General features: G+C 51.2%; 1 protein-coding gene across 1 annotated transcript; it reads right to left on the bottom strand.

Annotated features, from left to right (window-relative positions):
- Positions 1–10,036: 10,036 nt before the first annotated feature.
- Positions 10,037–10,702, bottom strand: LOC132085536 (zinc finger protein with KRAB and SCAN domains 1-like). Its single transcript, XM_059491005.1, has 2 exons — positions 10,325–10,702; positions 10,037–10,225 (listed from the first exon to the last, which is right to left on the bottom strand). Exons 1-2 carry the CDS (start codon positions 10,700–10,702, stop codon positions 10,037–10,039), a joined length of 567 nt encoding a protein of 188 aa, XP_059346988.1.
- Positions 10,703–15,497: the final 4,795 nt, after the last annotated feature.

Genomic DNA, 15,497 nt, shown 5'->3' with positions numbered 1-15,497 from the left:
AGAGTCCCAAGTGTCCTTATGATGGCACTGAATTGAGGGAGATGCAGCTCCTTCCCTGGCTGCACTGACAGCATTGCCCAGAGCCAGGCACTGGGGACAGCGTCACCCTGAGCCAGCTGTGCCCCCTGCCAGAGTCCCCAGTGCCAGGCAGCTGCTCCCAGCCCTGTGCTCTGCAGAGGGAACTGGGCCCAGGGCTGCAGAGCTGCCCCACAGCTCTGCTGCAGCTCTGCCTGCACAGGAGGGGCTGCACGCCTTGGAGCCCCAGTCCTGAGGACAGAGGCTTGGCTGGGGCACAGGAGGGAGGGGGCTTTTTCAGAGGGAGGGGCTGCACTGGAGGGGGTCCTGTGGACATCTCTAAACTCTCCCTGCCACAGTATTGCTGGGTTTTGTTTCCTCTCATTGCCCAATCTTTTCTCTGCTTCCTGGAGATTTCCCTTCTGCAGGTGTTTCCATGTGCCCAATCTCTCCCTGCCAACACTCACAGACCCCAAATCTCTGTGCTCTCTCCTTGGCCTGACAGAACCCTGGTTGTTTGCAGGGCACTGGCTGGAGGCAGGTTCTATTTGCAGCTTGGAGAAAGGAGAGCTCAGACTGAGCCTGATGGCTCCAGCAAAGGTGATGCTGTTGCTGTCCATGGACAGAAAGACTGAAAGCACATTAGGGATCTCCTGTGACCCTACAATCACCAAAAGTAAGAGTTTCAGATGCCTCAGACACTTGTCAAAATTCATAATTAATAATTCATAACCTACCTTTGATATTTATCCCCCCTTCTTGCCATTCTCCAAAAGCAGGAAACTGATTTCAAAGTCTTAGGAAATTTTCTCATTTTTGTTAGAATCCTTGACTTGGAAATATTCTATGACTGATTAGAACCCCTCAGCATATCAGAGTTTGATGAGCATTTCACCTCCCCTGAACCAAAAATACTCAGAATTGTTCTCACAGGGTCTGTAGGCATTGGGATGTTCCAGCTGCAGGAGATGGCTCCAGGAGCTGCAGCTGCATTGTCCTGCAGCCCCAGACACTTCTCAGCACCTTCCCAGCCCTGACTGATTGAAGCTCTCTGTGCTTCTGTGCTGTGCCCAGGGTGGCTGCAGGCAGTGCCCCGGCCCTGCTGGGCTGGCAGAAGAGCTGCTCATCAAGAGAAATGTGCTTTTGAAGCTCTTCTTGGTTACCAGGAGCTGCCTCTGTGCCACGAGCCCAGCCCAGCTCAGCAGCACAGGCTTTGTGCTCAGGCCCTGAACATGAGTCCCTGAGAGGGAGCTGAAGAAACCTCTCCAGAGCTCCAAGTCAGAATCCAACTCCAAAGTTTCTTGGTCTTTTAATGGGTCCCACTGAGGAACACAACTGAGAAAGTGTCCCCAGGCCCCAGGCAGAGCAGAGAACTGGAGGCAGTGATGACAGGTGGGGACAAAGAGAAGCCAAGTCTTGGTGCCCTGGGGCACAGCAGGCTCTGTGCCATTAAGGGCTGGGAGGAGACACCTTGTCCTGAGGCACTGGGGCCTCCTGGCACAGCTCCAGCCAGGCTGGGCACTGTCAGCCCATTGTCCTGCCCTCAGCATCCCCCCCTAGCCCACATCCCAGTGGCCTCAAGGATCTGCTGGAAGGAGTCCCTGGGGAGCCTTGCTCAGTAATGGCCCTGGGGGCTCCTGAATGCTCACAGAGTTTTTCAAAGGACTTTGGGTTTGGCTTTTGCCTTTGAGTCTCTGAGAGGTTTGTGCAATCATGGCCTCCAATTATTTGCTGTAATGAGTCCCTGGAGAGGCTTTGTCAGTAACAACATTCAGTGGGCTCATTAATGATTCAAGGTACTTCAGTTATTTTAAGGTACTTGATGTTTCCCTTTTGATACAGACTCTGTGAGAAGTTTTTGCAATCATGGCCGTAATTATCTGCTTTAACGAGTCCCTTGAGAGCTTTGTATTGACATGTAGTGGGGCTCATTAATACTTTGAGTTACTCAAGATTTTTAAGGTACTCTGGATTTTCCTTTCCACACTGAATCTCTGAGAAGTTTTTGTGCCATCCTGGCCTCCAGATCTCTCCTCCAAGGAGTCCATGACGAGCCTGTGTAGCAGATGGACCTCAGTCGGATGCATCCATGATTTGAGACACTTTGGGGTTTTCTTCTGACTTTGACTCCTGGAAAGGTTTGTGCAATCTCCTCTCAGACCCTGAGATTCCACGTCTCAGCTCCAAATGCACCATAGGGGTTATTAGGATCAAGCAAGTCCTGACAAACCATGGCTCTGCCTTGAATTCCCTCTGCTCTAGTGCAGTTCATCAGAAATATTTCTGTAGTGGTTTTGGTTCACCAATTGGAGATTTCTTGGAGCATGCGGCATTTATTGTTGTGGGTTGTGTTGGCTAATTACCAGTGCACTCACTAGAATATAGTTACTCATTTCCTCCTGTGTGATAAGATTAGGAGAATGGCAAAGCAGGCTCAAAACTTTAAGAGGATATAAGGAAAAGTTCATTAATAGCAACTAAAAGAAAGAGTAATAAGAACAAAACTTTCAGAAAACTTCTCCTCTCCCTACAACCTTTTCTTTCTTACTGGCAATATAAAGAGACAAACCTAGAATTTTCAGTCAGTTTACCCCAACTAGAATAGTCTTTCTTGAGTTCAATTAAGGAGAGGAGTCTCTCTTTCATGCTACGGAGACTTGTCCAGAAGAGACACTTCTCTTGTCGCTCTCAATTTCCATGAATAGCAACTGCCCAGAAAAATCTGCAATTGTGACATCCCTCCTGTAAGGTTTTCTGTGTTGCTGTTTAGGTGGCCTGGAAAGGCCCAGGGATGGCCTTGGAGAGCCGACGCTTCAAAGGACGAGGAGAGACTTCTGATCTTGTCTCGGTCTTGGTGTTTATTAATTGTTTATCTAAAAGATTTTCTTTCAGCCCGACAGAGGTCTGCACAGCAAGTCAGCCATGGGCACACTGCTGAAGCCCCCGGGCGGTCACTTATCTTTATACCCAAAGTTACGTGTACAATATTTATAATTTTTCTCCAATACTTTCTACTCTTATTAACCGGTGCACTTTTAGTAATGACCAATCCCAAAGTGCCACCACCACCACAGAAGATGGAGGCCAAGAAGAAGAAGAAGAAGGACAGGACACACCCCAATTCCTCCATCTTACTTCTTTAGACCCCCCTGTACCAAAATCCTAAACCCTGTGTTTTACACTTTAACTAACTTATCCCTTCACCATTCACCCAGTGGAATCCTCCCAGTCCTCATACAGGTCTCATCTCCTGTGTAGGATCAAAATCCTGCCACCAGACACTTCTGGCAACATTCCAGGATTCCCGAGCCCCCCAAGGGTGGTCTCGGCCTCTCTGCACCTCCATCCTGAGGTGCTGAGATCCCACACCTTCCCAGTGGTTCAAAGCTCTTTTACAGTTGTGTTTATGGGCCATGTCAACTTATGGGGTATTAGTTAAAAGATGAGTTGTGTAAGAGCAAAGGTTCTCCTCATCTATTTCTGAAATCATCTTCATCTCTGAGGACATCTTTTTCTTCTCCCTGTGAAGGCACAGGATCTCATCACGCTTCCCTTTTTCCATGTTCAAACTTCTCATGGGATCACAGCTACTTTGACATTTGCTATTTTAGCATGCAGGCCTTTGCTGAACAAGTCATTTCCTCGTACTTTTCAATGCGATACAGGGAAAAGAAGAGTCTGATGTATCAGTTACATCCTTCTTCATAGTGTTACAAGAGGATTTCAGCCCCAAGATCAGGACATCTCCTCATCCCTCCCATCTGGGACACAACTTCCTCTTCTCTGCCCTTGGCGTCTTCATGTTGCTCCTCTATGTGCCTGCACTTTGTCCTTTTCTCTGACTCGAGGGAGGATGGAAGCACTGAAAGAGTTCATATCTCACCCGGGGCCTGCAGATGGTTCCGTGACCCCGGCCGGGCTCAGTGCTTGCAGCCAGACCTGCTCCCTGTTCCCTTGGTTCCATGGGGCCCCACAGTGTCCCAGTGGTCTCTTGCTTCCCTGAGACCCTGAGATGTCATAATGCCCCCTTGGTGACACGAGGCCCTGAAGGGTCACAATGGTCTCCATGGTTCCATCAGGCCCCACAGAGTCATAATGGTCTCTGGGTTCCATGAAGCCCCACTGGGTCACCATGGCCCCTTGGTTCCATGGGCTCCAGTGGTGCCACAATGATCGCCTTGGATCTATGGGCTCCAGTGGTGCCACAATGATCCCCTTGGTTCCATGGGCTCCAGTGGTGCCACAATGATCCCCTTGGATCCATGGGCTCCAGTGGTGCCACAATGATCCCCTTGGATCCATGGGCCCCAGTGGTGCCACAATGATCCCCTTGGTTCCATGGGCTCCAGTGGTGCCACAATGATCCCCTTGGTTCCATGAGGTCCCCACAGTGTCCCAGGGATCTTCATGGGAAGGAAAGAACCCAGCCCCAGTGTTGCAAGGGCATCCACCAGAGGCCAAGGCCAGCCAGACTTGATGGTACTGGCAGATTTACCTGGGAGCAACCCTTGGATATACAGAATTTTGGAGATGGAATCCCAATTTCAGACATGGACACCTGGAGGAGAAGCACGGTTCTTTTACATAGGAAGGAAAGCAGGGAACACCAATATTTGAGGGGCAAATGAAAGGTGGCCATCAGAGGCCTAAGTCAGCCAGACCTCTCTGTTCTAGTTGCTTTTGTATGAAAGCAACCCTTGGATATAGGGAATTTGGGAGGTGGAATCCCAACTTTGGCCATTTCTTTGTAGATAAGAATGACAGTTCTTTTTCAGAGGAAGGAAAGCACGGAGCTCAAGTGTTTCAAAGGCAGAAGAGGAGACAGGTGGCTCCTGTCCTGGCTCCCAAGCCAGCCAGACCTGATTGTCATGGCAGCTTTTGTCATAGAGGAGTCCTTGGATATATGGAATTTCAGAGGAGAAATCTCAGTTTTGACCTTGGACTCCTTGAGAAGAAGGATGGTTCTTTTCCAGAGGAAGGAAAGCATCAAGCACAGTGTTTTGAGGCAGGTGAGGGACAGCTCCCAAGCAGCAAGGGCAGCTAGACCTGTCTGGCTTTCATTTGGGAGCAATCCTTGGATGTACGGAGTTTTGGAGGTAGAATTCCAGGTTTGGCTATGGGCACCGGGTCAGGATGGATGGTTTTTACCAATAGGAAAGAAAAATGCCAAGTCTAAGTGTTTTTGAAGAAGATGAGAGGTGGCCACCCTTAGGCCAACACAGCCACACCTGTCTGTCCTGGCACCTTTTGTTTAGGGGCTATGCTTGGACATTGGGCATTTTGGAGGTGCAATCTCATATTTGGCTGTGGGTGCCTGGACAGGAAGACAAGTCCTTTTCATTAGGAAGGAAAGCACAAAGCCCCAGTGTTTCAGAGGCAGATGAGTGCCAGCCCTCAGAAAGCCAAGGCCAGCCAGACTTGTCAGTGCTGGCAGCTTTTGTCTGGGAGCTATCCTTGGATGTTGGGAATTCTGGAGGCAGATTCTCAATTTTGGCCATGGGCACCTGGTCGAGATGGATGGTTTTTTCCCATAAGAAAGAAAAGCACATGATCCCAGTGTTTCAAAGGCAGATGAGAGGTGGCCCCTGGGTGGCCAAGGCATCCAGATCTGTCTCTCCTGGCAGATTTCATCTGGGAACAATCTTTGCATATAAGAAAATTTGGGAGAGGAATCCCTGTTTTGGCCATGAGCTCCTGCAGGGCAAGGACAATTCTCTCCCATAGGAAGGAAAGCCCAGAGTCCCAGTGCTTCAGGGGCAGAGGAGAAGCAGCCTTGACATGCCAAGGTCAGCCAGACCTGTCCAGCAGCCCCCGGGAGGCCAAACCAGCCATACCTGTTCCCTGTGCCCTTGGTTCCATAGGGCCCCACAGTGTCCCAATGGTCTCCTTGGTTCCATGAGGCCCTGGAGTGTCACATTGTTCTCCTTTCTTCTGTAGTGTCACAATAGCCCCATGCTTCCCTGAGCCCTTGCAATGTCACCATGGCTCCTCGGCTCCCTGCGGTCCCACTGTGTCCCAATGGCTCCTTGGTTCTACAGGCCCCACAGCTTCATCCTTGACCCTTGGTTCCACAGGTGTCCTGAATTTCGTAATGGTCCCCCTGATTCTGTGAGGTACCAGAGTGTCACAATGGTCTCCCTGATTCCATGAGGTTCCATAGTGTCACCATGGTGTCCTTGGATGTGCATTGTTCCAATGGCCCCTTGGTTCCATGAGTTCTGTACTGTCAGCAATGGTTTTTCTGTTCCAACAGGGCCTTGATGTGTCACAATGGCTCCCTGGTTCTGTGATGTTCCATGGTGTCATGTATGGAAAATCACACTGTGAAAAGCCAGTGTCCATAAAGAAGACAGAGGAGTCCTTCAACTTTAATGGAATAAAGGGAGAGAATCCACCAGGGCACATGCCCATGGAGTTTTCTCCTCGAAGTTTCAAGAGGGATCAGCCTCCTTTTATCAAAGCTCCTAGCCACATGTTGCCCCCTTCCTTTCCCCATTGGCTGAGGTACTCAGACGATACAGACTTTTTGAACCCCCTACCCCATATTCCCCTCTTGAACCAGTGATTTTAACCCAGAGTTCAGAAGTTCAGGCTTGTGCACACCCTTTTCTGTTTCAGGAGGCTTCCTATGAAATGTCTTTTCACATAATTGAGGAGAGAAACTTCTGAGCTTTTTTTCCTTTTTAAGAAAACAAAGAATAGTTTTGTCACTCCGTCAACAAGAAGCACGTTCCTATACCAAGCTGTCCAGCCTCTGTAATTAAAATGTTTCTTGAAGTTAGTAGAGACATTAAGACCCATTTCAAAGATGCTAACATCCCTACATTCACCCATTGAATAGTCTGTGAAGACATCTTGCCTCTCAGCCACAATGGACTCCTCAGTACACGGAGGTCCACCATATCACCGTGGACCCTTGGTTCCATGAGGTTCCTGTCACTGTGGTCACTGTCAGAGGCTGGATGAGATCAATGTCCCGAGACACCTTGGGATGCTCGGAATGCCCGTGTAGGGCCAGGGCCTGGTCAGGCCTTGGTTTGTGGGGGAACAGAGGCCCATCCCCAGCCCTGGCCTGGCAGACCTGTCAGTCACATAGCAGGGGCAGTGTTAACCGGGCTCTGATTGGCTGATCTGTCAATCAATCACACACTAGCAGCTGGTGCCTACCCTGGCTCTGATTGGACAAACAACTGGCAGTCCCACCCCAGGGGCAGACCCATGAAGGCCCAGCGGGTTAAAAGCCGGAGCACAAGGCCAGCTTATGGTCTGGATCCTGCCTTTGCCTGGAGTTCCTCTGTTAGCAATGCTGGTACCCCAGCAGTTGGTGCCTATGTGTGTGTCTTTCTATGGATCTGCTGTCTTTCTGTTCTCTATTTTTTCTCCTTATAATCCTGCTTACCTGGAACATTTTTGGATAACTTCACATATTAAGGGTTAAAGGATTTTAGGCTAAATGTGTGGCAATTCAGGGCACAGGGAATATTTCTCTGTCTGCTCTGAGGGGTCCTGACCCCCAGAGAAACACTGTCTTTAACCTTTTCCATGGAGAGGACTTCCAAGACTTTGATATAGATTAGAATTTACCAAAGTGTGAAATAGATAATGGAGAGTAGTGTAGTATGTCACTTCGATGAGAAATTTAGGTTTTGGGATTTTTAGTATATTGTAGATAGGAAGCAAGATGGAGGAATTGGGGTGTAGTCCCTGTCTTCTTTTTCATCTACTCCATGTTCTGCAGTGTTGGTGGCACAGGGTGATTGGTCAAGGAAAGCACAGTGCAGAGTTTATGTGGATAGTCAAGGGATGAGTTATTGGCAGATAAGTAAAAATAATGCACATTTTAAGAGTTAATTGAATGAGACAACATTAAAAGACCTTGAAACCGTGCATTTTAGGGCCATTTTGAGGTGTCTTTCCAGCGTGCTGAGCCTGGTGTGGACAGCAATGCAAAACTTTAGATAAGATGACAATAAACAAGAAGCTGAAGACCAAAAAAGTCCTGTGCATCTCCTTTTATCTGGCACAGAATTGCTACAGGAGGGTTTACCCCATCCAGGGAGTCCCCAAAAAGGCTCAACATAAAATAAACATCAATAACTGGTGCCCCGACAATGTTTGTAAAAAGTTGGTTCTTTTCATGAAAGTGTTTACTGAAGGGTGTTGTCTTAACTGGCCAATCATATGAAATGTGTTGATTAAAGGACCAGTGAGGTCCACCTGTAGCAAACCAAGGTATAAAATAAGAGGATTGAATAAACGGGTGGTTTTTGCCCTTTAGCCTTCTGATCTGAGTCTGTGTCATCTCTGACTCAACAGTGACATTTGGGGATCTATGGGGGCTATTGGGGATCCTTTCTGTGCCTTGTTACCCAACAGGAGCTTCTCTAATGAACTTTGCCTGAAGGCCCCACTCTGCCCGTAACAGAAACCCCTGTGAGTGTCTGGGACATCCTGGCTCTTTGGCAGCCTGGGGACTCCTGGGATGTCACCGTGGAGCCCCCGTGAGTGCCTGTGACAGATCGGTGCCTTTGCAGCCCAAGGTCCCCTGGGATGTCACCATGGAATGGCTGAGACTGCCTCTGACCACAGGGCTCTTCACCATCCCAGAAAGCCCTGGGAGATCTCCATGGAGCCCCTGTCTCTGTGTGTGACATTCCAGCTCTGGAAGAGCCTGGAGACTCTTGGAAAGTCCCCATGGAACCCCTCTGAGAGCCTGTAACAGTCTAATCCTTAGCAGGCAACCATCACCGGCCCCCTGTTGCTATGGTCAGTTTCCATGGCAACTATCAACAGGCCACTGTTGCTACAGTCAGTCCCTCAGCAGCTCCATGGAGACCCCATGCCAGGGGTGGTTGCCATGGACACCAGCTCAGGCCTGCAGCCACAGCCCATTGCCATGGCAACCATTGGCAGTCCCATCCCCAGGCTCATGGGATCCCAGAACCACAGAATTGGCTGAGCTGGGAGGGACCCATCAGGACCCTCCAGTCCAACTGCTGGCCCTGCACAGGACACCCCAACAATGCCAGCCGGGGCCTGGCAGCGCTGTCCAAACGCTGCTGCAGCTCCGAGAGCCCTGGAGCTGTGACCCTTCCCTGGGGAGCCTGGGCAGGGCCTCAGCAGCCTCTGGGCAAAAACCTTTTCCTGACATCCAACCTGAGCCTGCCCCGACTCAGCTGCAGCCGTTCCCTCCACTCCTGTGCCTGGGCACCAGAGGGAAGAGGTTCCCACAGCCCCAGCCAGGGACCCGCTCCCAAGGCTGTTGCCATGGCCACCAGGGCTGGGACCAGCTGGGATGCTCGGTTTCCACGGGCCGGGGTTCAGGAATGGGATTCACCAATTTCCTGCTCCTGCTAAAACTGCTCTGCCCTCACTGCCCTCCTACCTCCCATGGAAAGCACAAAAGGCAAAGATCCCGGGCTGGGATAAGAACAAATTATTGGGAACACCAACGAGATAAGAAACATACAGAACAGAAACAATATTGATAAGAGAAGGGATAAATAAAACTGTTTACAGGGAAATCTAAAACACAACTTACTGGGTCTCCCTGGCCACGTATTTCCCCCTGCCTGGAAAGGGCACTCCTCTCCTCAGGGAAAGAGACATAGAGAGTCCCCTTCCTGCCCCTGGCAATAACCTGAGGTTGCAGTGAATGTAATGACAGGGCCATGGCCAGACCCTCATGTTCTTCAATCCCACATCATGTCAAGGGCAGGGGCAGGACGACGGGCAGGTGTCTTCCCAGCATTGATCACAGGGAAAATGGATCACAATGTGGGTTCTCCCATGGGTAATGATGATAGAGCAGTGCATGAAGCTGTTCCTGCAGCTGGGGCATTTGCAGGGCCTCCCTTACTGGTGGCTCTGTTGGTGTCTTGTCAAGTGAGAGCTCTGGATGAAGCTCTTCCCACACTGGGGACACTCGAAGGGCCTCTCCCCAGTGTGGATGTGCCGGTGCCTGATGAGGGTGAAGTTGTGCTTGAAGCCCTTCCCACAGTCGGGACAGCAAAATGGCCTCTCATCTGTGTGAATCGTGAATCCGCTCATGCAGGAGGAGATGGGAGCTGGTGTGAAACCTCTTCCCACATGTGGCGCACTGGTAGGGCCTCTCCCCTGTGTGGATGCACTGGTGCCTGATGAGGTGGGAGCTGTGGTTGAAGCCCTTCCCACAGTCAGGACAGCAGAAGGGCCTCTCCTCCGAGTGAATCTGTGGGTGCTGGAGGAGCCTGGAGCTGGTGTGAAACCTCTTCTGACACTGGGGACACCCACAGGGCCTCTCCCCAGTGTGGATGCCTTGGTGGGTCACAAGGGTGGATTTGTAGCTGAAGCCCTTCCCACATTCCCCACACTCGTAGGCCCATTCCCTGGTGTGGATCATGTGGTGGCTGACCAGGTGCTTGCTCTGTTTGAAGCTCTTCCCACATTGCAAGTACTTGTGGGGCTTCTCCCCATCATGAAGCTGCTCATGAACCACCATCTCTGAGCTCTGCCTAAAGCTCTGTCCCCCTTCCTGGCTCTGGGTGGTTCTTTCTTCCTCAGAGAATCCTGGGCTGGCTTTGGAGCCCCTCCTCCTGTGGGATCTCTGTGGCATTTCCTCCATGTTGGATTCCTCTGCACTAGAGTCGCTCAAAATGGCCTCTTTCACAAGGTTCTGATGTGGAGATTTTTCCTCCCTGGTCTCCATCCTCAGCTCCTTACCTGGGGAAGGAAGGAGAAAGAGAGGATGGGATTGGCCTCCGTGCCAGAGGGAAGGGGAAGGAGATCTCCCCAGTGCATCACTTGCAGGATGGCATTGGCACCAGGGTTGTCCTGCAGCCGGGGGCAGTGCTGGGCTGGAAGCTGGAGCAGGAGAGAGGGGGAAAGGAGCACTGACTTCCTCCTCACCTGCCTGGGTTTCCCAGGGCATCTTCCTCTTCCTCGCAACTTTCTCCTCCATCAGGTGAAGGTTTGGGAATGGGAAATTTTGTTTTGGGAGGAAAACAAGGGATGAGCACATTGAGTTTTGTACTGGTTTGACGGCAAACATGAAGGAAAGTCTAAGTCAGAATTACAATTTAATGAGAAAATTAGGACCAAGGCAATGATACAGAAACACTGCCTTAAACTGACAGAGTCAAGATATAACCTGACACCCTGTTGGTCAAGGTGGTGGTAGCAGTCCCATTAAATGGTGGGTGCAGTCCTGTTGGAGTGATGAACGTGATTCTGTCAAAGCAGTGATCCTGTAGAAGGGTCTGGTCTTCCTCTGAAGGTCCAGTGGTTGTTATGGAGCTCTTGTCCTCTGGGAATCCAGTAGGCAAGGTGCTCCTGGTGCTTCAAGCCTCAGCCTATATCCAGGTAGGAATGCTCGGATCCTCCCCCTGGGCGGAGCATCCCACAATGGGATGATGGAATTTTATCAGTCCTGCATTGACACTCAATGGCACATTCACAGAAGATATCTCCCTTGGAGGGCGTTATCAGGGCTGAGTCATGGAAGAGATAAAGAACACTGCCCCACCTGTTTATAACAGTTGATGAAGATGGTGATTGAAAACATGCATTTGGTTACATCTTACATTGCACCCTGAAACAGTGGGGTAATCCCTGCTCAGGGGGTGAACACCACCCCCCTTACCCAAACTGGCTCAGGTGTAAAACCCCCACCGTGGGATGGCAACACACACACAGGGGACAATGTCACACTTGCCCTGCTCCACTCTGTCCCTGTCACTCACTTGCTCTCCCCTCCTTTTCCCTTTTTTCGATCTCTCTCTCTACCTCACATTTACTGTTTAATAAAATCTACTTTGGATTTGGTCTCGTTAGCACCTTAATTGGGGCAGAGGCATCTCTCTACCAGTATTCTTAACCATATTGCAACAATATTTTGGCACAGTGAGTTCAGGCACTGTTCTTTGACCCCAAGTGCCTTTGACAACATCATGGTTCCTTCCTCTGAGGAGATTGTGGTTATTTCTGGAAGAACTCCTGGAAACTTGGACACAGTCCCTCCTTCATCCTGGGGAACTTATGGGAGAACTTATGAGGAAAATGGCTTTTGTGGATGGCCAGGGAAAAAGAAAATATTTTCTTGTCCTTCCTTGAAAAGTTTGTTAAAATCACTGGAGGAAAGGGAGCAAATTATACCAGCAAGACTGACAAGGTTCATTCACTCCAAGGTGAGGAACACAAGGCTGCTGAAAGTCCCAGAAGAAGAACAGCTCAAGTAGCTAAATTCCTAAATAACTCCAGCCAGGGGTCTCCAGGAGGATTTTTTTGGTGAGTGTTCAGAGCCAGCAGAACCCGGACTCGAGCCCCGGATATCTTCGGGCTCCCTAAGAGGAGCTTTTTCGGGGGCAGAGGAGCCGCGATCACCCCTCAGGGGGGTCCCGGCGGGTCCACGTGGGGATGGCCCGGTACAAACGGGGCAGGACATTGGTTTTGGGGATCCCTGTGAGAGCCAGGGCCGTGGAACGGGGGACCCCCGGGGGTGGGGAGAAGGGAAGGGGCGATACCGGAGCTGGGAGACCCCCGGCAGCCCAGAGATGAGGCGGGGACGGAACCCCCTGACCCTGACAGGGGCGTGTCCTGGGGTGACTTCATGAAGCTCGTACCCCATCGGTCTGTTTAGCCCAGAAATGAGTTCTGCACCTTTAAGGCTGGTTCTGAGAGTGAAGGGCAGGAGGAAGAAGCTGCAGTTTGTTTTCATACACTGCACTCACTCCTCCACATTCCGGCTCCTGGAGTGTTGTGATGCCTTAAGGAGATGGAATAGAGGCCAGACGGAGTTAAGTGGAGTAAATTAGATATTTATTGAAGTACCTTCAAAGGTCACACCCTGGGAGTACTGGAGCCACAGATGTGGCTCTGCCTGGATGGCTCTGAGATGGGAGCAAAAGAGGGCTTGGTCACGAGATCTCACATTTTTGTAAATTTTAGTACATTTATATATAGGAGTTAACTGCCCAATTAATAGCTTCAATAGCTTCAAATGATGAAGTTTTGTCTTCCTTGCTTGCTTGCCTGCCCTCCTCTTTTCATGTTGTTTATGCTTTGGGCCTGAAGTTTGAAGAGATTGTCCTTGAGTCTCCAGCTAGAACAGGATTGTTTTGTCTTCACCACTCTGTGAAAAGATATTAGTAACATTTAATATACAGCTAAAAGCTGCACACCAAAACACAATAGAAAAACTTAAAACCTAAGGTATCAGTTGTCTGCTGTGGTAGATAGGGAAAGGCTCTGCGGAAGATCATGCGATGTCACGGAAAGCCAGGACCCTTTGTTCCTCTAAGATAAGAGATTACCCTAGGAATGTGGCCCCACTAACAGTAGGAATGTGGTCCCACTAACAGGAGTGCCAGTAACTTCCCATTCCTTATCCAGTACTTTTCCATTCCTTACTAACCATAGATAAGAAGGACAAACCCCCTTTTGACGTAGAGGACCCCTTAGACTATAAGACCCCACGAGAAGAAGTAATAAAGGCCTTTTGACCGTCCATCATATTGATGTCTGGGTGTGTCATTGGCCCGAGCAGCCCTGGAGAATGGGCCGCCATGCTGATCCTCAGAACCAGGTTGCCTGCCTTGATCCAGAAGGCAACATTTGGTGCCCGAAACCCGGGAAAGCGATCTGCACCTGGGGAACGGGGATTCTCCTGGGCAGAGGACAGCGGCTGTGGCAGCAGGTCTGACCACAGCGGGAGGGACGCCTCCGGACCAGCGTGGACCACGGAATCCACAGCGAAGGTTGTAAGTCAGGCTCATGAGCAATGGGGAATTAAAGGTGAGCTCAGGAACTCTAATCTTGCTATTGCAAGGCTCCTAGAGCTGGGGACAATCGAACGTCCGGTAAATACATTGGGAAGCGCGGGAGAAGTGCACTGCCGCCTCAGCAGAGGACTCTAAGTCCGCAGGCAGTGGTAAAAACCTCAAAGCGTGGGGGAAAGTAGAAGAGGCCCTACGCAAGATGTTAGAAGAACAGGAGACGCGGGAAGCCGCGCGTACACGTTTATTAGCTACACCAAAGCTGGGGGTGGGGGCCGCGACGCAGACCGCCTTTGAGAGTGATCGGATTGAAGGCGGGAATATGCAGGGGCCGGGCGCGTTCCACCTTTTCCCGAGCTTGAGCCCAGACCCCCCGGAGCCCCCAGGAGACCCCCTGGAACCCCCAGGGGACCCCCCGACTTTCCTGCAGAGCCCGCCGGGTCCTAGCCCTCCCGCGGAACCGTCCAAAAAAACCGCGGTTTCTCTATCCGTCTCTTCCCCGCCGGCAGCCGATCCGGCGCAGGAGGCAGAGCAGCGCGCGCGATGCTTCTGGCAGGGACTCGCGGAGGAGGCGCGGAGCGAGGCCGGATTGTCGGACCCCTCCGGGATTGGTAAAAACTCACCCTCGCCATGTGTGTTTAAAAATGGCGCCGAACCACATGGCGAGGTCGGAAGGGAGGAGGTGGGAGGCGGAAACGCAGTCAGCCTGCTTAACAACGTATGCGCAGGCGAGCGGGGAGAAGGGGCAGCCCCCGCGGAGGAGCGTAAAACCAACCAGAGCGCTCTATTCAAATTAGGTCCTTATAGGGTAAGGATCTCCCCCAGCAGGAGGCGGGGGGACCCCAGGGGGAGGGAGCGGCACCACCCCCAAAGGGAGGAGCGAGGTCGAAGCCGAACAAGACGGCACGGAGCGCCAGAAGTGTACCAGCAGTCAGCTTCCGGCTCAGAGTCAAGTAACAGCTGCTCAGACAGCTCAGAAGAGCCGACCGAGTCCAGCTGGGACTCGGAAACCGAGAGAGCAGAATTAATGCGGTTTCGAGCGAAACTGAATAAAGCTTTAAACAATATCAGGAAACAATCGCAACACAAACTCACCGACTGGGGAAAAATAAAAGCAGCCTGTGGGGACCGGGCACCGGCAGCCTCCATGCATGCTTTCCCGGTGGGGGTTGCCGGAGCGCAGGGAAACCAACAAAGGGCATATACCCCAGTTAACCCAAAAGAAGCCAAAGCGGTTTCAGAAATAGGGATCAACTCAGCTGTAGTACCCACTCTTGAGGATGACCTTTCTAGCAATAACGATCTGCTCACTTTTGATATTACACTAATAAGTCGCATGCTTTTTGATGGGGCGGTGCGGATTGTATTTAAGCAGGAATGGCAGGACAACCGCCTTAGCCCAGGCTTCTGGGGAAGGGCAGCAACTCTGCGAGCTGTCCCCAGCCGGCACAGCTTTCCCTGGCAGCGGCCTCACTCCAAGCATCCCGGCCCCGGGGGATTGCAAATTTATCATGAGGGCCACTGCCGTACACCCTCCGCTGCCAATCAAATTGACTTGGAAATCATCAGACCCTGTATGGGTTGAGCAGTGGCCCCTGACAGAGCCTCGAATGGCAGCCTTGCTGGAACTGGTCGACCGCGAACTGCAAAAGAGTCACGTAGAACCCTCCACCAGCCTATGGAACACCCCTGTATTTGTGATCCCCAAAAGGTCCGGAGAAGGCTATCGCC

The sequence above is a fragment of the Ammospiza nelsoni genome, chromosome 31, assembly GCF_027579445.1.
Source record: "Ammospiza nelsoni isolate bAmmNel1 chromosome 31, bAmmNel1.pri, whole genome shotgun sequence".
Lineage (NCBI taxonomy): Eukaryota > Metazoa > Chordata > Aves > Passeriformes > Passerellidae > Ammospiza > Ammospiza nelsoni.
The sequence above is the reverse complement of the archived record's forward strand: the minus strand, read 5'-3'. Positions and strand labels throughout refer to the sequence as shown.